Source organism: Buceros rhinoceros, unplaced genomic scaffold (assembly GCF_000710305.1).
Source record: "Buceros rhinoceros silvestris isolate BGI_N320 unplaced genomic scaffold, ASM71030v1 scaffold8474, whole genome shotgun sequence".
NCBI lineage: Eukaryota > Metazoa > Chordata > Aves > Bucerotiformes > Bucerotidae > Buceros > Buceros rhinoceros.
In genome coordinates this window covers 60200-85454 of record NW_010406448.1, presented here as the reverse complement: position 1 = coordinate 85454, position 25255 = coordinate 60200, and the positions used below count along the sequence as shown (strand labels likewise).

The 25255-nt window shown below is 38.8% G+C and overlaps 1 protein-coding gene across 1 annotated transcript in view; it reads right to left on the bottom strand.

The window, feature by feature from the left end:
- PCNX (pecanex homolog (Drosophila)) overlaps positions 1-25255 on the bottom strand; it is a 79473-nt gene that overhangs the window by 1049 nt on the left and 53169 nt on the right. The window contains exons 18-35 of the mRNA XM_010134087.1: positions 23508-23600; positions 21840-21990; positions 19906-20047; positions 18356-18532; positions 17877-17986; positions 17132-17261; positions 15988-16046; positions 14964-15179; positions 14405-14658; positions 13250-13480; positions 12680-12780; positions 11293-11443; positions 9061-9291; positions 8400-8674; positions 6306-6547; positions 4822-5258; positions 3878-3943; positions 3259-3399 (exon numbers count right to left, since the gene is read on the bottom strand). Of these exons, the coding sequence (XP_010132389.1) occupies positions 3259-3399; positions 3878-3943; positions 4822-5258; positions 6306-6547; positions 8400-8674; positions 9061-9291; positions 11293-11443; positions 12680-12780; positions 13250-13480; positions 14405-14658; positions 14964-15179; positions 15988-16046; positions 17132-17261; positions 17877-17986; positions 18356-18532; positions 19906-20047; positions 21840-21990; positions 23508-23600 (3207 nt within the window). The remainder of the gene's footprint in view (positions 1-3258; positions 3400-3877; positions 3944-4821; positions 5259-6305; positions 6548-8399; positions 8675-9060; positions 9292-11292; positions 11444-12679; positions 12781-13249; positions 13481-14404; positions 14659-14963; positions 15180-15987; positions 16047-17131; positions 17262-17876; positions 17987-18355; positions 18533-19905; positions 20048-21839; positions 21991-23507; positions 23601-25255) is intronic.

Genomic DNA, 25255 nt, shown 5'->3' with positions numbered 1-25255 from the left:
CAGCAGGAACAGACAACTTGACCCAAATCAGATCAAACAGTTCATGCAAAGTGACAACTAAAGAAAGTTCACACGTACAGATTTGCAACACTTGGATGTTCTAGTGCAGTAGTCTTCGCATACCTCAGTGTTGTACAGCACATAATAGCACAGAACTACAGCTTATCAGGAGTTAGTTGCGAACTACTGTCTCCTCTAAATCAAATCCTTTGCCCCAATTTTGTCCCCTACTCACTGTGAATTCAACATTGATCTTTTAAATCATTCAAGATAATTTAAAATGAAAAAATATTACAAAGAGGAAGGGCTTCAGAAACAATGCCACAAACTATTGTCCCCTACTGCCTTGGATCTATGGAATTCAGGCTTTGATCTGCTGCTTCCAAGGATCCCACTTGATATTGATCATCAGATGGTCCCTCTTCCATGCAGGCCCTTGTATGAAATTTATGTCTCTATTCAGTTGTGTCCATAAAAATCACCCTCTGGGTGCCCCAAAGTAACCGCAAAGATGCTCCAGTAACATGGTTTTAAGAATTACTAGCTCAACAGAAATAGAATTCTCAGATTTGCCACCTATGGGATAAGAATCCTAAATTCAAGGCAAGGTAAGAAAAAACAAACAAAATTAATTGTTTGTTTGTTGGTTTGGGTTTTTTTCCCCAAAATCCAGGACAGTATAGTTTTGAAGAGTTTTAAAGATGCAGGTGGGGAAAAAAGGGCAGAAAACCACAAGCAAGCTACATCTTCCAATATAAATCCAAGAGACTCCCTTAATGCCCACTATACCCAGCTGACAGTTGCTGATTTTTCTATCACTGGGTGAAGGAGATTCAGCTTTGTCTACTGCACAGGATCTACACTGCATGCATGAGGAGAGCATTTCAGCCAGCGTGGCATCTTCAGTTCCCCTTTGTTTGATGCAACAGCATGATTTTTTTAAGCAGTGTGTTCAAGTCTGACTTCAAAGTCTGCCCAGATAAACTGTTTATGCTGCTGTAAGGAGCAAGGCCAGGAATAGTCTATCCCCAGACACACAGAACATTTCCCAGTAAAGTCCAAGTCTCAATATATCCTTGTTGTCCAACTGAAAACTGATGCCTTTGAGATAGCTAAGGGCTGACTCCAAAGGCATCACTATCATGGCTTCTTAAAAACTTTATATGCAAAAGTTGTATACAGACTATAAACTCACTGCCACCATCCCACCACACTCAGTTTTACCATCTCTTCTACAATGACTGGCATTTATTTGATGCCCATAAGTGACTGATATCACTGGATAGTCAAGAAGTGATAAGAATATCTTGGGGGCAAAAAGGTTCTTCTGCTCTGCATCATAGAAGGATAATGCAGAGAATATCTTAATTTAAGTCCTAGAAAAAGCACCTACAAAAAGCGGATCACGCAATTTCTTTTCCTTGAAGAAGCCCTGTAACATCTTTGTGTATTGTATATATTGTTCTGTATAATCAGCAAAACAAAAAGCAAAGGTATGAAAAAATGGGGGAGGGTTTTATGCGGTAGAAAGTTTTAAACAACTAAGTGATGAACTTCTTATCGAGAGCACTGACATAAAGCCTGGGCTGGTAAACTGCTTGATGAGCAGCATCTCAGCAGGTAAGAATCATTTCTGCCTGTTTGCAGAAAGGAATGCAGCCACAGGGTCAGAAAGGAAAGACTGTCCGAGGAGCTAATGGCTTTTCTGATAGTAGCCGACAGTAGCATGTTTAACCAGAGGCGCTGAAGCAGGCAGTGGAAGCCATGTCATCAAGTTAAATCCTCTCCTCTTAATCATGCATAGGATAATCTGATGATTTCCCCCCTTCTTCTTAGGTTAAAAGATGTACTTCTAAAAAAAAAAAAAACCTGCCAGTATGCCACACCAAAAATAGATGAGAAGCTTTCAGAACAGTAGCTTACTCTGACCTTCAAATCCTCTTGTTTTAATCTTTCTGTAACATCAATCACGGTAAATGTCAGCATGCTGCATTTTGCAAAACACACTCAAACTCCTGAAAAAAATTGTCCAATGGTACCAGGTAGCAGGATGTGTTTCATTGTAACCCTTTACATTCACCATCTTTATGACATTCTTCATCTCCAATAGAAAAATTCCAAAAGTGTAATGTCCAAAGCCAACGTAACTATGACTGTTTACAACAGCATTCTACTCCTAGGTGTCACCTACAAGGTAACCCTACTATCTTAAGAGTGAACTGCTAATTATAATACAATTATTCATGGAAGTAGTTTCTTTTCAGGGTCCTTCCTTCACATACATATAATGTCATATTGCAATACACTGTGCTATCACCACACTGGCATTTTTTACCTGAAGTTTGCGCATACATCAAGAGTGATGTGGATGTGGACTTCCAGACAGCAAAATCCAGCCCCTGAACCCCTTTTACAAATAATGTCCCCAACTAAGGGAAGCAGTCAGTCAAAGCAAATTTTTATAAGCTGTCAGAACTGACACATTCCAAATGAAATCACAGTTGTATTGATCAATCAATGCAGACACCATGTCAGTGACTCTTCCCTTTCACTATTTATCACAGAGAAAACTCACTGGAGCATCTTTACAGACAAAAAGTTCTAAAAAGCTTATGCCTCTGTAAAAACCAAAACACCTCAAAGACAGAGCTGGTTTTTTTCCTCCTGAAGAGAGCCTAAATTGGGAAGTAATTTTCCTAACTAACGGAACCACATTTTTGTAAAATGCGGATGTAACACCCCTAGGAAAAAGGGAGACAGACTTTCAAGTCATAGGTTTCTTAAGTTTTAGTTACAGCAGATTTCCTTCTTAAAGGAAAGCACTCACTCACCACTTACCTATTATATAATAAAGATACATCTAAAAAACAACAGCCTGGCTCTATTTGCATCAGAATTATTTAAAAACAAATACTGTAAACGATTCAATTCAGGGCTCGTTGGTAAATTGCTCAAGGATGGACAGTTGAAGGAAAATGAAGGTTGGATGAATGAGTGCAATGCCTGAGAGTTCATGACAAGAGCTGGAAGAAGGCAAGGAAGGAGAGGTGGTTGACAACACTTGAATCATCATCCTGCATTTTCTGGATACAGCTGCAGACATCCTCTGCTCCAAATCAGGATTCTAGACCTGCTCTTCCAGCAACAGTGACTTGGACAGCTGCTGATCCAGCTTACTACTACGTGTATCTTTAGCGTTGACATATAGGCAGACTGCCTTTTGTGAAACTAGCTTGCCAACTTCTGCGCAAAACTTACATGGCCTTCCATGCCTTCCTGAGGACTCCAGTCTTTCCAGCTGTTTCTTCCAGCTTTTAGCCGTATCACCTCATCCGGCCACTGCAGCTCTTTCCTTTTCGACACGTTGATCCCTTCCAGTACTTGACTCGGATCCATTAACTATAAGTAGGAATTGAGTTTTGACTCTTAGTTCAGCCAATATTTAAAAGAAGCATAAACTGTAACATTTTGTATACTTCCAGGCAACTGACTTTAACCCATAGAAATCAATTTCTGACCAATTTCAGTATTAGAAAGTCACACTCCAGGCTAGCAAAAAGCCTGAGCAGCGCAGAATTTGGAAATTAGGCTGTGGTTTTAGACACAGCTGACCACATACCAGCTCACTGCTGTCTGAAGCAGCAGCTCTGGTTCCCCTTCCCACCCCTTCTTTCCTGCTCATGGCAGGGTCTGGGGAGCTGGCACAATACAAGCACTGGCAGCACATAGTCTAGTAGCAGGGGAAAGTTAAATGATGATGAGCTGTTAAAACCAGCTAATCGCTTCTCACAGAATATCTTAAGAAACATGGTCTTGGACAATTTACTGTTAAGGCTGAAGAACTATTTATCTACTAGCACGGTTAGTTGAGACCCACCCCATGTTTTGAAGTAAACAGGCCTTTCCACAGGGGCAGCAGGAGAAAACTCCTGAAAACTTCTTCCTATTTAAGGACAGAGAGAACCACATAGTGTCCACTATCCCAGAGCACACATGAGCTTGGCCAGTATTCTCCTCACACAGAGAAATTAAGCAGTTTCATAAAAGGGCCCTTGACTGCAAACAAAAGCTACTAAGCACAGACCTGCAAAGTCAATTTGTTAGCTGTGTCCACTATGATGCAGTTTACTAAGCATTACTCTTAAATGAGGTCATATCAGCAATGAAGTCGTATTTGTTATGATCCGTCCTAGTAAACACACTGCTTGATGCTTCCCAGTAATCTCCTGCCAAAGACATGTACGTATGGCTAATAAAAGCTAGAAGAGCAAGAACACAAATTTCTGGATTCTCACAAAACAAGTAAGGCTGCCATGATTAACAGCCAATGGTGTACCATTTGCGGCTCAGTAAACCCAGACTTGTGGCAATAACCAAAGAGTAAGTACATACGAAAATGAATAAATACATAGGAAAGTGAAAGTGAGTATTTTTACTCATATTCACATTATTTTTGTGGAAAACCTACTTGGTTTAAAAGAAAAAGCTAGTTGTTTTCCGCCTTGCAAATGAAGCCATTTAGCTTTACGTGTTGTAATGAATAAAGACAAACTAACTATGCAGTGGAACTGAGTTCAGCTGACATTCTCTAACCTGCACTACAGCAAAACATCTAAGTAATGTGAACAGGGATGTCTAAGCATGCAGGAAGGCTGGTTGTCCAGAAAACGTTTTCCTCACGTCAGTTCTCCAAAAGTAACTGCACAATAGTGTATACCAAGACGTTCCAGACTCTGTGCATACCTCAGTGATTTCAACGACATACAAGGTAACACTTAAAAGCACGTGGAAGCATAGGTTAACTCGCTCTGGACTATTCACCTGGATTCTGTAAATAACGTCATCCTTTTTGGCTTGCATTTGATTTGCAGGGCTTGCATTACCACCTGACTGAGTTTCAGTTGCATTACTCCCTCCTTCTGTCCCTAGAAAGCCCACAAGGGCATGCTGTTTACAGGCTGGGATGCTTTGGCTGGAGCTGCTAGAAGAGGGCAGTCCATGCTGCGCGCTGACCCCAGTCTGGCCAGTAGGTTCCATTTGGTTCACCATAGACAGGCGGGACTGGATGGATGATGGGAGGTTACGAAGGGATATCTGACTGGTGGAAGAGCGCCGACAAGGCACAAAGCCCGTTGTGGATGTGCGAAGAGATGAATGACGACTGCCGTAGCAATAAGATGAATGGCTAGCTACTGAGGCACGGGCAGGGGAATGTCTGACAAGGCTGGACTGCACAGAGTGAGAGCTGTGACTGGTGCCTAAAAGTAAAAGATACAGAATCAGGAGAGTTGAATAAAGCCTCCCACACACATTAGATTGCCAACCCACAAATGTTTGAGCGCTTAGATACAAAACTGATGGGTCTAGTCAACATCCGAAACAGCTATATCACAGAAGACCTGTTGCCTTTCATATAGCAGAGCATTCGAATACATTCCATTCATCTTATCTTAGAATTTTATATTCTGTTCAATTCACCATCCCTGCAAGACAAGTAGCTTGAAAAAAATGGTTCAGTCTTGCTCTTCCTGCATTAACAACTTGTCTAAGTGTTAATATTAAAGTTTCCCATATTTAAGGCATTAAGGTAGAGATGTCCGTGTTTCAAAATACTAAATATTCTTAATATGCTTGACTGCACATTCAAAGATTGAGTCAGGAAAAAAACTTTTTAAACAAGATCAGAAAAAATTAATACACTTAAAGCAAAAATCAGGAATTGCAGTTTATGAACATTGGCATCACTGCTGTTCCTGCATTAAGTACTTATAGATACCTCTTCCACAGCTGATCAGCCTAATTACGCTGTGTGAAAAAAAGCTCATTCAACTACATACACTTTCATATTCTTTGTGAGTAAAAGCACTGTTTGGAAAACTTTTTCTGTTTTACTGTTTCTCACCTCCCTACCTACCACAGACTCATGGCACAGGATTCAGCTAAAATACTACGGCGAGAGGGAATCCATTCCACTGTATATGTAAGAAAGATATTCACCAAAAATGACAAGTTTAGTATTTGCAGACAAAACAACAGAAGTGAAAAGATCCAATCTGTAGAGAGGTGTTATAAAAAGTTCTTTAATCTATTTTGCCAGCACAGCTATACCCCTACTGCTCAAATAAGTTTGGGAACCCTGTGCTGCATAAAACAGCCCTGTGGTTTGAGATGACCCAGCAGGTGTTAACGCTACGTAATCAAGTCACTTTTGTTTATTTTTTCTTTTAAGTTAGGCCTGACAGGCCATTTCTGGCTACAGGATTGCACTTGTATAAAACTGTCGCTTTGTTTTATTTTAACTTTACCCAGAGTGGAAGGATGAGTTGGTGGATGAGCTGCAGGAAGCGCTGTGGGATGAGCTGCAACAGGAGGGTGCTGTCCCGCTCCAGGTCCCTGCCCTGTAGTTGCATTCCCTCCTCCTTGTGACGTGCTGCTCTGTGACTCATTGATAGTTGCATTGTTACTCGTACAAGAAGTTCCACCTCCAGCATCTGAATCCTCAATATTTCCACCGCTATTGCAGCCAGCTCCACAGCCTTTCCGGAGTCTGAAAACATAATACGATTGACACAAAGTCAGCCCTCCTAATCACTGGGATTCTAAGAAATACCTTACGATGACAGGCAAAAGGCTTTACTCAGCACAATCCACATCATTCCTTAAAGTCAGATAAAACTTGACTTTATTTTCTCAAAATATGCTTTGCAAATATAAATGCTGCTTTCTAAGAGATGGCAATTTTTCTGACAGCTATTCAAGCAACAGCTATGATAAGCCAAATACTCATATAAAATAGCTTCTGGAAAAAATCAAGCCACCTCTGAACTATAATAATATTATAACGTTCTAAGTACCAAATTCTGGTAGAATACCCTAGTTATTTTACAACAGTTTAGTAAAATTTATGCTCCTTAACATACCAGCCATACGAATTCTTACACTACAAAAATCTTTGCCTATTCAGATAAGCAGAAAAATAACGTTTGTTGGGTTTTTGCTTTGGTTTTTAAGATGTATTTGGTTTCTTGTAACATTCAGTAATGCACACAGTTTGAAGCACATACTGCTATTACTTGAATCACAAATTATCCTGTGAATTTTGAATGTTCAGACATTAGGTTAGCCAACATTTTACCGTGTATAAAACCATACAGGCTTTTCACCATACTGCTTGCATAAATAAACTTCAGATGGACACAAAACCCACTGCAGATTCCTCCTCCCTTCAATTTCTACTTAATACTCTTCCCCTTCTGTTGCACTCAAATACACTGAGCACTACTTTCCAATTTCATTTGCTCCTGGGATCCAGAATCCCAAAGCGTACGCAACTTGGATCCAAATACTGTTCTGCGTCATACTTTCACCTGTTATTCTATCCATATGTTAGACAAGCAGATGGTAACAGAACACAAACGCCACAGACTGTAGTAAGTGTGGTATATTCTGGGGTGAAGCGGCACATCCTGTTTTGATGTGCGTCATACTTTCACCTGTTATTCTATCCATGTTAGACAAGCAGATGGCAACAGAACACAAACGCCACAGACTGTAGTAAGCGTGGTATATTCTGGGGTGAAGCGGCACATCCTGTTTTGATGTGCTGTAGGTGTCAAAGTATAACTATGACCATCAGAACAGCTTCAGGACTGTTCCAACTATGGCACCAGCTCCTGGAACTGGAAGAACTGGGATGCACATTTCTGAATGCCCCACACAGCCGTCACTTGCTTTTGGAGCCCCAGTCATAAGGGGCCAGAAGTGCAGTAAAAGTTCTCACGGCCTATAAAATACAGTTTAGAAAGAGTTTGCACTGAGTTACTGACAGGTCATGTGAAAGGAGGATGATGTTATTAGCACTCCATTTACTTGTCCTGGCTCTGACATACCGGGTATTTGTAAGTTCAGAGTTTCCTGAATACAACAGCTAAAGCTTGTGTTGCTATGTATGAGCATACTGTAACAACATTAATATCAGCACCTGCATGCTAAATATTTGCCAGACAGCAACCCTATCAGGCAGCCCATCTGTAAAGATGGTGTTACAGACTGCAAAAGAGATGGAGGTGAGAAGAGTAATACCGAAGTTGCACTGTCTCTCATTATTAGACCTGAACTTGTAGTTCTTGCATCTAGACTTTGTCCTGTTTTTTGAGCTCGTATTTATATAGTTTGTGGTGTATTACTTTTACATCTTGAAGATTAATCCTGTACCAAAGCAGCTGCCATATGCTACAGACATGCCTGAAATGAAAGTCAAGGCTTATTTATTTTTATGTGGCTGAATATTTTAAATCATGCTGGGCATGATTGAGATACATGTTGGGCATGTATGAGATGAGTTAATGGAATACGAGAGCATGAACCCATACTAACGAGAACTCATTTCCTCAGCTCACCTGTGCCACGTAGAGACTATGAAGTTTCTGATGTTTCCTAAGCTGATAGCACCACCAAGAATCTCCCTAAGCTGTTCATGACTATCTGAATAGGAAGTAGTCAAAGGTGAGACGTAGATTGGGTATCCAATCGGCTGGTCACAAGAGGAGTTGATCATGTTCCTCAGAGCTTGTTTTGCATTTTGAATACTTCCTCTTTCTGGATTACGATTACGCAGGAAGACAAGCTCCTGCTGTTGTCCTGCCCACAGGCCACGCACACACTCCTTATTCACCTGCAAAAGCCAAGTAAAAAGGTTGTGTCAGAAAGTGAAACAACGACAGCGTGTGATGATTGCTTTGCTTATACCTAGGCCTTCATGAGCGCATGTAATATTGCGCTGCAGAACTGCAAGCATTCATATGCACTTCTTTAAAAGGCTGAACTCATGAACACAGGCTGCAACAGTGAGAATGAAGCATGTGTTAGAATGGGATGACAAATAAGATATTTTAAGTCAGGAACTGACTGTCTGATTAAATACTTCCACTATGAGAAGAAGTAGCCCTAGCAATGACAGATCAGTAACAAAAGAGTAATTGTTTGAGGTGAAGTAGCAGTTTAGTTATTAAAAATACACCACAGGCTACTGTCACGTTGTGAAACATGCACAAAAATTACCTTAATGACTCTGAAACTGAGATACCGCTTATTCAGCATAATGATTTTATATTCATTGGTGCCATCATCCATCACATGGCGCAGAGCAAGGAGGGAGGGAGAATTGGAAAGAACTGCACTCCGCCAAGCAGGGTCCCCTTCATGTGCTATAACTAGATTTTCTTCGTGGTTTGTTATGGCTTCATAAAGGACAGAAGGATCATCATATTCATCTGGAGAAGTGAAGTGATCCTGTTTCCAAGAACATGCATTCAGTAAGATTAACATTTCAGATGTAATTACATCTAAAAATCAAACATTTCATACTTCAAACTCTTGAAAGGCTCAGGGCATTACACAAAGTTAAACATAAAAAAATATTAGATACCTAAGAAAGAATATTGTTAAAAGTGACCTCTTTTCCAACAGATTAGTTCTGTTTGCTTGTGATTACTTCTTTTTAACTTAAAAAGAAAATGATCGGACAGATCTGCCTATTATTGATTCTAGTAAATTTCTAGTTGAATTTTGCATTAGATTTTTATCTATTTATATTGCCTGCGGAACTTTAGTTCTAGCTTCTTTGTTTATTCACAAGTCTCCAACTGTAAGACACACTTAAGTAAAGCACCGATTAATCACTGAGACTGTGTTATATGAAAACAGTAATAGGAAGAAAACCAAAAGTTTATTTGTATTTTCTACTATTTTCACTTCAATACTTTATGACAGACTTTCAGCATCAGATGCTATCACACAACTTACAATACTGCCACTCAAATAGAAACACAAAATTTACAAGTTCAATTCAGTATTAGGTATATTACTTCCTGGTAAGGATAGTTGTTTATAACTAAATTTCCAACACTGGCTGAAGCCTCAATATGCTATTGCACTGCAAGTGAATAAAACCATCCTTTGTAGATTAATATAATGTTCAGAAAACATTTTTATTGTTAGAGATACTTTTATTTTTATTTTCCTTCTCTGACTTGACTCAGCCCATTCTGCACTGTAACCCAAACATACTGAGAACACGTCAGAATTGTTGAAGCAGCACTTCTGCCGATTTTCAACAATGATTTTGTAATGGTGTACAATTACTCCTAACATACACATTCTGCTAAATTCAGGGAGTTTGCATTACATGAAGGAGATGATTCAATTACTGCTAGATTTGACAGACTTCTAGAGTCTGCAATGAAGGCAAAAAAAAGAAATTTCAATTGTTATTAAAAAAGCACGACTAAGATTTGCCTTCTTACTATGATTTTCAAGCAACCTGTTCTTCTAGAGTACCAAGACTTCCTTGCCCCAGCCCCACTCCAAGCACTTATCACTCAGTACATGCTTTCTTATACTAGGCTGTGGCAAGGCAGGGGTCAGTCTGTTCTCCCTAGTAACAAGTGACAGGATGAGAGAAATCGTCTCAAGTTGCGGATATTAGGAAAAATTTCTTTACAGAAAGGTTTGAAAAGCATTTGGAACAGGCTGCGAGGGAAGTGGTGGAGTCACCATCCCTGAAGATATTTAAAAGACACGATGTGGTGCTTAGGGACATGGCTTAGAGGTGACCTGGCAGTGCTGGGTTAATGTTGGACTTGATGATTTTAAAGGTCTCTTCCAATCAAAATGGTTCTGTGATTCCATACTTACTGAGCTTAATTAACAGAAGCACCAGACAGAATTTGAGATTGTTTGTCCTCACCCACACTTCACTATAAAGACCAACCCCAATTTCAGCTTATTGAAAAGCAACCTTCTCATTTTCATCTGAAACCTCACCAGTGGGCAACGAGTAACGCTGAAGTGTCTGTTATTACAACACTTCAAAGACAAAAGAACAAAAATCCCCACTCCCACTGGAGGAAAGGGCTGCACCTTTGCATGGCATAATAACCTTTTAAGCCAATTACATATATGCCAGGAGGGGAAGAGAGAGGGAAAAATATCAGAGAGGCTATTCATAAGGGAATTCTCTCTAGATGGAGATGAAACAGGGCTTGACATATACTCTGATCTACATTTGATGTGATTTTCAAGCTCTGAGCATATATTGCATTCCCTTTTCCTCTGTATCACCTCCCACATGAGGTAAAACAAAGGACAAGACACGATATTCCCTCATTTTCAGTTGTCCATCTCTACTGCATGCCCTTTTATTCTCTTCCTCTTTTTTTCCCCTCTTTCAAACTCTTAAAACAACAAATGCATAGAAGTAAAAAGAACGTATCTCCCTGTGTTATCTTTCACCTGATGTAGCTTAAGTGACATCCGTATTCCAGGAACCACTACTTTCCTCAGCAATTCCATGTCTGCAAAGATCCACTCATCTCTAATTGAAGATATACGGAAGTCTCCCTTAAATAGGGCATGCAAGCCATACAAGAAGGATTCCAGGTTACTGTTGAGGGGGAAAAAAAAATTAAGAAAACAGCTGAAATATGAACAGAAATACACACACATCCACAATTATCATCACTGATGAGAGCTGGAAGCAGAGCTGTACAGAAATGCACACAGTTCTCTATAAAGATTATCTTACAGGGTAAGAACAGAACATCTGAGTAATGGTGTGTGTGTAAGCAAAGCCTGGACACTAGATGCCTATGTGCACTGAACAGGTCATGAATAAACCACACATGCAACAAACTATTTACACGGACTGAAGTAAACAAGAACACTGTGAGGAATGCCTGACTTTATTCTGAAAATTTTTAAAGATAGAACTTATCAGTTCTATCCACAATGGGCCAGTTAAGAAGTATACGTAGCTGCAGTTGGACATGCTTTAGTACAGAATAAAAACCTTGACAGCTTCCTCATGCTTAGAGTCGTTGTTTCCTTTTACTAAGCTACGAGTGGAAAATCAAATACGCTCTGATCAATCTTGCAACTCCATCTGCAAGACCTTCAGGGGGCAATTGGCTGGTATAATAGAACTAGTCAACAGTTCCCCTGAAAGTGAAGTGGAACAGGTTTTACAGGCACTCAACTGACCAATGGCACTTCCACATCTGATTGTGATCCTTTTTATTTTCTTTTTAGACCATACGCCTTGTGATTTCCTGAAACATAAAACTGTGTTTTACATTGGCTTTCTAAAGTAAGCTGAAGCTACCATTCTGCAAGGCAGAGGTTGTCATATGATGACAGAGTTGGGCTGAAGGAGATTTGTACAAAGCACAACTGCGGGCCACAGAGCCAGCTAAACTGTGGAACCTATCATACTGGTCTGATTTAATTGCCATGAAGACATGAGTGCTCTTCATTTTAAGAAGCTGTACTCTTCTTCCCCCTATTTCCTTAAAGGTCATTCTTGGAGCAGGAAGTGGAGCTTATTATGAAGCACTCAACTAGTTCCAGTTTCGTTACAACTGGTCCTTAACCACACCAGAATTCTCACCTTGCATTAGTTTGATAAAACAAATGTTCAAATTCAAATTCTCCCTCGTTTGTTGTTCTTTGGTTACGTTTTACTGGCTGTTTTAACAAAGACAAGTTACATAGCATATCTGTCCACTTTAAGGAGAGGTGACATTAAATATCTGTTTATTTTATGAAGAGGTACTCATCTAACACCTCACCTAGGAACCCAGAGACTGAGGAAGAGAAGCTTACAATGACAACATTTTTTTACCTAGACATATGATGTGAAGCTGTCCCCAATGCTCTCCGCCCCAGAACACACAGTCCATAACACAATGTCACCAGGGGTGAGTCTTTACTTGAATCCAGTGGCTTGTAATAACAAAAGGAAAAAGGAATAGAGTATAACCATTAAGCAGTAGTCAGTTTTATAAGCTTCCAACAGTTATTTGAGGTTTTGGGGGTTTGTTTTGTTTGTGGGTTTTGTTGTTTAAGTTAGTTTTTATTTGTAATCATTAACATCTAAGTGCAAAACATCAATTCTATAAACACACCCTTTTGTAAGTAGAGAAATGCATAAGATTCAACTGATTCATTTGAGCTGGTAAATGAAAACTCATTCATGAACAGGTTAAATCGTAACTACTAGCAGAATTTATTTAAAATCACATCTCTGGAATTGAAGATCGAACTCAGAAGACTAAAAATTAAAATTTCAATTATAAATCTTTATTTAAAAAAAAAATCAATTTTAAACTAGCCTCCAAGTCAAACCAACAGTGAGGGGAAAAGGAGGTCCTCCTAGAACAGTGAATGGCTCTCCTCACACGTTCACACTTACCTTTTCTCTTCGAGAGCAGCAATATTCTATCCAGTTCAAATATATCATACAGAAACTCTCTCTGGAGATCCCTGCTAGACGGTGGTCATAATCCTCATCAATATTGGGGTTAAATGTTGGGTCTACATCAACATAATTGCGGTCTGTGCACAGTCTTAGTCCTTCCTGCATTGTCTCATTAGCTAACCACTCCTCTAGCTTGGGGGATGTTGTGACATAATAGATGATTCCCTGAAATAGCAGTAGTTAAAAATAAGTCAGTATTGCAATAAAAAAAGTCAGCAATCTCAATTTTTTTCAACTCATTTGCATTTTCCTGGTAACAAACAAAACTGATACACAGTAGCAGAGAAAACACAATACAGAATTGTATTACAGGCATATTTTTCATAGACTGTCAAGATTTCTGAAGCTTGCAATGAAGGAACTCACACTAATTTTGCAGAAAAATCAACAAATACATAAGAATTTTTATTTAGTTAACAAGCAGGCTTAAGATACTAGATTTCTAAAGAATTCAAATGTTAAATAAAAGACAAGACAGTTTAACACCCTTGTGTTGGGATGATGATGACACAACAGCTTGTGCGTGTGTAAAGAAGTATCTTGGAAATATTTCAGCCTGAAAATTCCCAGCTCTCTGAAAGAGGGTAGCTTATGAAAGATCTCAATTCCCAAACTGATCATCTGAGGCCTAGAGTCCTCCAACTGCTAGGCAGGGGGTTTGCTGGGTTTGTTTTTGGGGCAGTGTTTGGTTTTGGTGGGTGTTTTTTGAAAAATGACGCAGATGGGTTTGGACAGCTTTTAAAGACTGAGCTTTCTCCAAGAGAAACAGACTATTTACTTAACTTTCCATTTACCACACAGCTTTTACATTTTGGTAACAGCTTTCAAGTTTTGACTCTAGATTCAGCTAGAAAGTGTCCTTTCTCTGTTCCAGACTCCAGGGACACTGCCCTGCTCACGTACCAAAGTATCGAGTTAATCATCAGTACAGCAAACTGTCCTCCTCTGATTAAGGTGTTCAAGCATCTGTAATTTGTATCACATTCAACAATCCTCATATGAACGACATTAGAAGTTCAAGATATTAAGCAGTTCCCAGATGTAATCTAGCCTGCCAGCCCGCAAGGGCTGTACTGATCTGAATCATACCTTCACATAGTAAGTGGTGAGAATTTTCCGGAGATCAAAGACTTGAAGCATGGAAGCCGCACTGTTGTCAGTGATGCTATAACCCTCCAGAACATACTTTGTCACAAGCACTTCCCAAGCCAGCCAACGCTGCCCAAAGGCAGCATTAAAGGAAAGCATGTGAGGAAGATGGCCCGGTTCACAACAACAAAAGCCTTCATCTTCCTCTACACCTTCAGTGATGGCCTCTACTTCTCGCTGCTGGCAGTAAGTTCCTTCGGAGAAAACATAAAAAAGAAAGGAAAAGAAGAAAGAGTCAATCATTTTATATGACTGTTCTAATGCTGACTTGTGTTTACAAGTGTTTAGAATCCAACCACTAAACTGGGAAGAGACACTTGGCATCAGCCCTGCCAAAGCAAGCTAGCTTTCCTCACATGATTTCCTCACGATGGAGGCATAAAAAGACCCTGTAACCCATTTTCAAAACAATTAACTTAAATGATGGAACCGAAAGTAACTTAAGTTTCCAAAGCAGAGCCTACTTTTCAGTAGACAGTTAAAGCATAAACACACTCACCTCTGAATTCAAGCCCCCTCAGCTGGAAGGTGACCAAGCCATTTCCTATCTCTATAAGGTGTACTAGTGCGTTGAGGTAGTCAGAGGCTAGGATGAAGCAGTCCCCAGTACTATAGTTTCCCCATCGACCCAACAACAAATCTCCACATAAGCTGTGCTGAAGGGAACGGGTTAGATGTTCATAGAAGATTGAATTCAGGTTGTTATCATCTGAACCTGCAGAAAGACAGGATTTTGGTTATTGTCTGAATCTGCAGGGGAAAAAAAAAAAAAAACAAGCTTGAATGTCAGTTATCACTTTGCACTGAATCCTGCACTTCTCTTAACAGCAATGTTGTTTCAAGGTCATTCTCCACCTCCCATTTTTTTTTTTCTTTAAAGGACAAGAACTCCAAATGAATACTAGGTGACTAGTATTTTTGATCAAATTTTTTTCCCTTCTTGGTCACTGCTCCATTTTCCAAGTTATTCCTTCACTTTCATTCATGCATCTCCCATCAAAATATTCCACATAATAGAACACAAAAACAAATGAGCACAGAACTACCTCAGAAATGACTATTGTACTGGTCTTATCACCATGACATTGAGACACCCTCGAATAATGTCTGGGGTTTTAGATTATTTAAGAAAAATAAAAACAAAAATAGCTTACTGCAGACTATCATTATAAATAAAGTAAAGCAGATACACATGAAGGTAAGGGGAAAACAAGAAAAACTTAAAGGGAAGTCTAAAGAATAAAGCAAGAAAGAGATGGTGGAGGACAAAAGAATAGTAGATAGAACAGAGAGGCTGGTCAGGGCTGGAGAAGATCAGAGAGCTGATCATGTATCCTAGAAAACCCTTTAAAAAGCATTTCTATTTGAAATAAAACCCCCATGCTACTACCCACAGGAGAAAATCCACAAGAAACCCACACCCCACTGAAAAACCTGGAGACTCCACGAAAAAAACAAAAACCAAAAAATCCCCCAACACAAAACACAAAAACCACCCACCAAAATCACACTAGGAAAGCTACCTGGATTTCGATCAAGCTGAGAAGCCAGTCTTGTATTTGAATGATCCACACGTTTTGTGCTGAAAATAAAGTATACTTAAAATACATTTATCTATTAAAATTTATGTAAGAAAGTCTAAGGGAAGAAATTACTAACAACAAAAAGCGTTCTAAAGTATTCCACTGAAATAGTTTCAAAAAGTTATTTTAAAATAACTCCATATGGAAATTTGCTTCTCTGATCTGTAAAATTATTTTCTGCCTATAACAGCATTATGATCCAACATCTAATAAAGTTATGGAGGCAGCCATAAAATATACTTTAGTTTCAGATTTAAGTGTATTTATTTTCTTAGATATCGTGAAGCTTTAGCTATGACTAACTTAAAACCAATTAAATCAGCACAGGTCCAGTAGACTTTACTGAAAAAGCAATTCTCAGAAAGTTATCACTTCATTGGCTGAAGTTACAACCTTAACTCTTTAATGTAAGATTTGGAACAGTGCATTTAAACTATTCTGGTGTTAGAAGGGAAAAAAGCCAAAGAGCAGTGAAATCAAAATAAATTCTCCATAAATACTGGAACAATTCACTCATCTTGCCCTATGTTTTATTAATATTTCACTGGTCTGATATTCCATCAACAATAGTGGACTTTTAAGAAATAAAACAGAGATGTATAATCTGACATGCAGAATCTTATTACTGACCCCACCTTGATCAAAAGGGATTCACTTTAAAGGTTTTTGCATTGAGGTTAGCGAGTTTTAGCTGTGAAATGAGCAATAATGAACACAGGTCAAATACAGTTATGAACTGCCCTCCAAAACCTTTTTGTACATAAATTTACTCTCTGATTAAGATTACACTTCAGAACGCTATAATTTTTGTTAAATTACCAGGATGGCATACCTCTAAGGAGAAACTACTTCAGAAGCTAAAGCAAATGTTGCCATTACAAAAAAAATAGCTGTCACAGCATTTCAGAAACAGGTTCCTTGAAAACTTTGAGTGCTAAAAACTAGTTTCTCTGGCGGGGGCGGGGGATGGGGTAGGAAACAACCAAACTAGCAGCACTCGGGAGAAAAGAAAGAAAACCAACACAATTTAGCCACAGTTACATTATCAAACAGACACAAACTGTAAAGGTCTTTTTTCACCTACTTGTAGTCTCTTTCCCAGAATTTGACAGGCCTAGCATATGAAGTGATAAATATTGCACTTCCCAGAAAAGGATTCAGTGGAGTAGAGAAGAAAGCTGACACAGCTGCTTGGACAAACAACATTGCAGAATCTGCAGGGTAACAGAATTAAGGAAAGCAAAGAAAACACTACTATTTTTTTTCTTTTTCAAGCTTCTGTGATAGTACCTGAAATAGACAGCAACATCGATTAAGAAAAAAACAAGATCTCTAACAAGCAGCAAAGTATCTTTAGAGTATCTCCATTTATAAGGGTTTGGGTTTTTTTTAAGAAACAAATAGGTGAAAATTTGGCACTAGACATGGTTGTCATTCTCTGCCTCGAAATTCTACACAGAACACTAACTCAACACTCCATTCAAACCAGCCTACAGAAGCTTGAAATGCCAAAATTAATAACTTAAACCACAGTTAGTGGCTCTTGAAAAAGGGGCTGACGGTCAAAAAAAAAGCTGTGTCATTTTTGGAATAAAGTAACTCCTGCTCTGTGTTTCTTTAATGTCACAATTCTATTCCTACTCTATCTCCTACTGTATAATTCATAGCATCACAGCAAGGCAGAAAATACACACAATTTTTATAAATTTTCACTAGAGAAACCTGTTCATTCAACAGATCTAGCCCATGATATACAATCCACTATCATGCAACATCCAGAAGTTATAAATACACAACTTGAGGAAAAAGTCCACATTTTCAAAGGATACGCGGCACAGCAAACGGCTGGGCAAAAGCATGGAAGGCAGATCCCCATGTGATCTGCCAGGGAGCAATGTAGGTATATACAAATCGCAATTTATAAAAAAGTTCCCAAAGCAACAGGAAAAAAAAAAAAAAAGGAAGAACAAAAAAAAAGTTAGTGGTTTGGCTGAGAATCAACATGCTTTGCAGTGTATAGCTATCCTGAGGCAATTACCGTCATCCTAGAGATCATACTGGTCTACCAGAAACCTTGAGACTTACAAACAGGATGTAATAATGAAGTAACGTAATTTGCACTTCATTGTTCTATTAACAGAAACTCAGAGACATTTTGAAAGCTCCATATGCTTTCTCAAGCAAATAAAAGTGCTTTGGGAAGGAGAAGTCCTAGCTGTCTTATAGCACATTGATTACCTATCGGTTCGGACTGTATTTTCCCTTTTGAGTGACCTGAAACACCTAGAAATAGAGAGTTAAAGTTACCTTGCTGAAGAGTATGGACATGAAGAAGAGATCTAGCAGCATGGTCTCAGTAAAACTTTTGTAATCAAAAGTAAAGAAGAGCACTGTGAAAATAACAGTGACGTACTGGCACGTTGGGCTACTGAATGATGAACGCAGTAACTTCAAGCCAGCTATTGTGATCATTAAAGCACCCAACCTGTATAAAAAATGCACACAAAACAGTTAACAGCTGTCCGCAACGGGTTTGAAGACCACCTAAATTGTTGCTGTCACGCAGTGCCAATCTCTTAAATCTAAACCTTGAGTTTGGAGTTTGCTTTTAGAGATAGGTTTTTTCTTTTTAAGATAACTTCAGATTTTTTTTTTTAAAAGTTACTACCCAACTCTTCCTATCAGTATTCTCAAGGACTAGTAGTATTTCTGAGTCTCGCTAAAAAAATTACAAAATAAAAAAAATCAGAGGTGAAATATCCTTGCACCTTGAACAGAAACTCGGTCTTTAATTTAGGTTATGAATATTGAGATGCAAAAATGCTCAATTAATCAACAAGAGGATGTTAATGAACACCAGATTATCATTATTTCCTACATGACTACATTGTTCTGTCTTATATCGGGGAAATCGCAACATGATGATAAACTTACAATGACATTCCTTTTCATAGACAGTAACTAACATAAAGGGTAATAAATAAAATAACGTTAAAGTAATGTAATGGCAATACTCCCAAACGTCTTGTAGTGACAAACGAACCCAAAGCAAGAACTTACTAGATCCAGGATTAACTTTAAAAAACAACCAAACCCACATCAAAAAAAAACAACCAACCAACCCTTCCCCCCTCCCAAAACACTTATTCTATTTTGTTTCAAGATTTATTTTCTCTACAGCTCTTCTAAATGAATAGAACTTCCAATCTCAAAAAGCTACCTGGTCAGCATTCTTGTAGGCAAAAAACGCAGGGCCTGTTACTGAACTCCCATTTGCTGAAACAGTCAGATACACTGCTCAAGGGATTATAACTAAGGCTCAGTTTAAGAGGCAGTGGGCAATTCTGTCTGGATACAGATCACACTTAGGGGACGGAAGGCCTGGGGAATTCCTTGATGAGAGCAGAAAGCTGTAGAGGGGCCTCAAGTGGGCACACCATCTCAAGGGACATTACACTGATGTTAAATTTACACCTGACAAAATACCAGAAGGTACTGCCACTGTCTTGAACTTGCAGTACGGATAATCATATTATAGACTCTGAAGATCAAGAAGGAAATTCTGATATCACACTAAGAGATAATTTTGCAACCTGCAATCTCTACAGTACATGCTATGAATTGAATGACTTATCTTCATGCGGGTTCACAGTTTAACGCTGTAATAATCCCTTCAGGTCAAGTCAGCAAGGTGACTTGGTTCTTTAAGAGCTTTCAAATAAAGAAAAACTTCGTTTATTCTTTGCCGTAGTTTTAGGGCGATAACATTAACTGTCTTTCCATTGAGGCCAGAACTCACTATTTAATTTCCCATCACAGTAGACACACTCACATTACTTGATAGCCTTTTCTACTTACTCAGTATCCAGTTTCTTTGGACTAGCAATAGTCTTAGCGCTGCTGCTAAGCTCATTGAGGACTATCAGGGGATAGATAACATTCTTCTCTACAAAAAGGAGCCAAATGTGAAGTTTCTCAAACCACATAACATGCGCAGCATCTATCAAGATATATTAAAAAGAAGAAATCAGATTGCACTGTCAAATCAAGCTCAGCTAACAGAATAAATATTCTTGATACAAGTAATCAGTGGAACCAAACGCTAACTGTATTTTCACACTGGACTTTCACAGTCTTATCTAATAGAAATAAAGAGAAACTCCTTCTAAAGCTACTGTCAGCAGTCCCAGTAGCATTTTTGCAATGTTACACATCCATACAAAATGTATTACAATATAACAAGCTACTTGCTTACTGCACATGACAGGAAAACAAACTGGGTTGCAATCTCTTCAATAATTTCAACATTGATACTGATGAAGCTGTTTGACATTACACATTTTATCTCATGCAAAAGGATGTTTCCACCTATATTTGAACCGAAAGATTTCTGGTTTAACTCTACAGTACAGAAGAACATACATAACCTGCCAACACTAACGTCTAAGACTTAAGAAATTTTAAACTTCTCCCATTTAGCAATCCCGTTATTTTGCAACTATGTCAAATTAATGCAAATAAAGATAATGAAAAATTTCTTTTACAAGGCAATACAAAAAGAGGCTGGAAGAGCCAGTGTCAAAAGTTACATTAAACATCGCTGAATACATAAAGGATTAAAGGTACACTTGAAAGAGGCTAGAAAAAGGCCCAGCCCTCTTCATCGCTATGAATGACTGCACACCGAATCAGAGTGGTAGGGTCTGGAAGGGACCTCTGGAGATCATCTTGTCCAACTCCCCTGCTAGAACAGGTTCACCGAGAGCAGGTTGCACAGGACCACATTCAGGAAGGTTTTGAAAGTCTCCAGAGGAGACTCCACAACCTCTCTGGGCAGCCTCTGCCAGTGCTCTGCCACCCTCAAAGTAAAGACATTTCTCCTCATGTTTAGATGGAACTTCCTGCGTTCCAGTTTGTCCTGTGCCCGTTGCCCCTTGTCTTGTCACTGGGCAACACACACCCAGCGTGGCCACACAACCCAAATGAGCTCCAGCAAAAACTGAAGCTCCTTTTCTGCAACAAAAGCCATGAAGACAATTTGTCAGTGACGTGACATAACTTCTCTAAGTTACAGGGACCGAACTGGGAGATGCTACAAATTTATACTTAACATCACTGGATATGACTTTCATCTTTCCTGAAAACACTACTACATAAGGAAATACTGCAGCTTCACTTATCCATACTGGAAAACTGATGAGCAGTATAACTAACTTCTTATTTTCTGCAGCCTGAAAGATTTCATGGAAGTATAGACTTTAACACAAGGTGCAAGTGCATGTCTACGCAGATCAACTAGCAAGCCTGGTCCCCTCGTGCGTTTCTCCACTAGGAGGCCACTTGTACCACTTTCTGTTGTTAAGCATGTCAACAACACCATTAAGAATCAAATCCATGCCAAGATGACGTCTCCAACAGCATTAACCACACCTAATCCTCTAAAACACTTGAAAACTTGTTATCTTGAATATATAGTGAAACACACGCTACCTTTATAAAAATTAATGCAATCACTAGCACAAACTTTTCAACTTAAGATATTGAATTCTGTGCTCTAACAAAACTGCTCTAAGATAATCTTAGCGTATGTAATGTATTATCATTGTCAGTTAAAAGATATCTAAAATGTCATGGAATCAAAGCACAAGGAATCGAGAAACTAAGACATTTCTAGAGTAGATGTCACTAAATACTCCACTGGTGAGAATAACAAGAGATTCAGTGTATCAACAGGTAACAAGTTGGTCAGCAACTACAGCAAGTTCAAAAAATGGGTCATGAATGATACTTACTTCGGACTTCAAACTGATAGTATTCCTTGGTTTTCAGCAGCGGGTGAGAAAAGCAATGCCAAGGAAGTTGCTTTCGGAGTTGAGGCAGAACATAATGGGTCACAAAGCCTACCGTACCCACCAATGCATAGAGAACATAACTTAAAATAGGCTAAAAAGAAGAATTGAATAAATTAAGGTTGTGTTTTATAAACAAAATAATACACTAGTAGTGTAACACCCCTTCTAGCATCTAGGCAGGTGCTCCTGTAATACTAAGCTGGGACTGCATTTCTTCATGAGAAGCTGTATTACCAGCTTTAAGATCAAACAAGAAATGCCTGTGAGAGAACAAACCATCTTCTAAGATTTTCACTAAGTGAGAAGTATAAAGTAAAAATAGTACAGCAATCTTCCTTCATAGTCCTTCTAACTCACCTGCATTTCAGTTAATAAATAATAAAGCTATTATCCTTTAAAGGCTGAACCCAATTTATATTTTCATCTGCCGGATAAAACAAATCATTCATCTTATATTCTCTTGATAAGATGAATAAGAAGCATTCCATCAAGACCAAACTCTCTCACAAAGTCAAAGTGCTACTATGTTCACATGCCATGAGGGCTGGATTTCACAGTAACGCTTTCTATATATTAAAACTTTCTCGAAATGTCTCGATAACTCATAGCAAAATTAGGATTGCATTACCTTGTTAGAAGCTCTTGATACAGAAATTCTGTGGAGCCTACTGAACTATACAACTGGTAAAGAGCATAGTCAAGTTTCTCAGGCATGGGAGAAAGCAACACTTGGGAGGAGTACTGAAATCCAGCCATACAATAGAAAGTTTTCCTTAGAAAACACTAGTACATCTCCTTGAGTAGAACACTTTACCTGGAAATCTGAAGCAATCTGAACACACATGCTTTTAAAAATTAGTTTCTTACTTTAACTGTAGGCAGCAGCAGGAGGGTTAAATCCTTCCAAAATACAGGAAAGAAAGTTTCATTTGCCTGAGACAAGGCTGTTCATTAGTTAATGAATGGTTCCATTACCGGAATACTAAAGTAAGATATTCAGTAACTGGAACTCTTCAGGCAAATGCCTTTACTTAATTTCAAGCACAGGATCTGGTCCCATGTCATCATCAAGTAGGATCATACATACGCATTAAAAGTATCTGAAACAGTAATACTAGCTAGACTGACGGGTAAAAACGTGAAACTCAAAGGCTCTTTGAAGTCCTGTAAATAACCATTCCAGTAAAGGGGGACTCCCCTATACAATAAACAGCCATGCTAGCATGCAACTGCTGAGTCAAAGCTCACTCAGCCTCTCAACCTTTAAGAATGAAGCTTTTAACTTTTAAGGTTTCATTTTTTCTCACTGCAAAATGATCCTGATACTATTTAACTGAGATAGATGTAGCAGAAAAGGGTATTTTTGTGTCAGAGACTAAAATAAAAATCCGGAATGTAAAAAGAAACTAGGAAAGACCAGGCGAAGAAGAGTTTTTGAGTATATGAAACTGGAATGTGGAGATCTTCAATCATATACTTGTCCCACCATGTATTTAAAGACCATCTAAAACTACTCAGGAGACCTGGTGCACTACCAGAATAAGTGTTATATCACATTAGATTATTTGTCTATAGAAGGTGAATGGCAGACATGATGGAACACCTTACCTGTAAAACTGTAAATACTGTACTGACATGAATTGCAAAATAGAGTACACCAATGACTATACACACAATCAGGTCAGACTGCAATCGTTCACTCTGGGGAGACAAAACAGAACAATTTTAGAAAATAGCAGCTTTGGTTCTTCTCTTCATATTCTTAAAGCCCATCAGCAGTAACACTCAAACTGATAAAAGATTCTCAAATTATGCCACTGTTAATTACTTCCATTGAAATTATCAGAAATTTCACAAGAGAAGTCTTACAGCTAAAAGCATTAGTTCAAATGAATTAAGCTGAAAGATGCATATCCAAAGTGGAGAAATTAATATATCAAATATATTCTCTCTCTCATTCTGGACTGTGAGGGTGTATAACGGCCCCCCTACAGCATGGAGCTGGAAGAGCTAATCATATTTCCCATTCATGGGCTAAGAATTGCTTAGACTATGGGGCACTGAAGAGCTCTGGCAGACAACTACCTAGACAGAGCTAACGACCAGGGTGAACAACCAGGTTCTTCAACTCTTTTTCCCTCTCCTTTGCGGGAGGGTAAAGCACAGCTTTGGAATGAGTTTGAATTTTCTGTTACCCCTGAAAAACGAAGGCAAGCTGTTGATAATGGGCAAAAAACCCAACAGGTAATGTCAGACTCAGTCACAAGGGGGCAATACATACGTAGGGCCACTACAACTCAAGAATTTCCAAGTCTAGACCTGTTCCCACTCTGTAAACACAGCATTAATATTTTCCACCCAGAAAATCATTAAAGGATTAACTACTACAAAATTGGCCAAATAATTACACACAACAATTATTGCTGCAAGGTCTTAAATTCTTGGGCTTCAAAGTATTTTAAAATCACTAAGTCCCAATTTAAAAAACACTGAAAGAATATATTAACCACCTCAGCAGCCCTGTCCCCTCAGTGATTAATAATACAGTTTTGGAGCTGAAACGGAGCTTGCAGCTCTTATGTTCAATTCTCTCCTGTAGAACATTAAAAGAATTGCCATTTCTCTGTTCTAAATGTTTATCTGCAGTTTCCACACGCTGCACTGTATCATGTTTGTGCCTGCTGTACTAGGAGAAACCCATTATGTTCAATTCTCTCCTGTAGAACATTAAAAGAATTGCCGTTTCTCTGTTCTAAATGTTTATCTGCAGTTTTCACACGCTGCACTGCGTCATGTTTGTGCCTGCTATACTAGGAGAAACCCGTATGTACCCATATTCCCTTACAGCTAAGCCCTACACACGGTTAAATGAATGTTCAACCTTCTTTTGTACAAGATAAACATACGAAGTTCTCTCCTGTAGAACATTAAAAGAATTGCCGTTTCTCTGTTCTAAATGTTTATCTGCAGTTTTCACACGCTGCACTGCGTCATGTTTGTGCCTGCTATACTAGGAGAAACCCGTATGTACCCATATTCCCTTACAGCTAAGCCCTACACACGGTTAAATGAATGTTCAACCTTCTTTTGTACAAGATAAACATACGAAGCTTCTTAAGTCTTACTTACTGCTCCACTGTGTTTAAATATTACTACTTTCATAAATAGAGTGAACTTGTACTAAAAATTCAAAGTATGCATCAAGTAAATGGAACAGGTTACATCCCCTCTTTAGAACAAAAACCCCACTTTCCACCAATTTTACTTTCTGCTTCTGAAATGGCACACACAAAGCTCTTGCTCGCTATTACTAGAAATACTGAATTACTACAGTTTTGCCACCACGAACTCTTTCC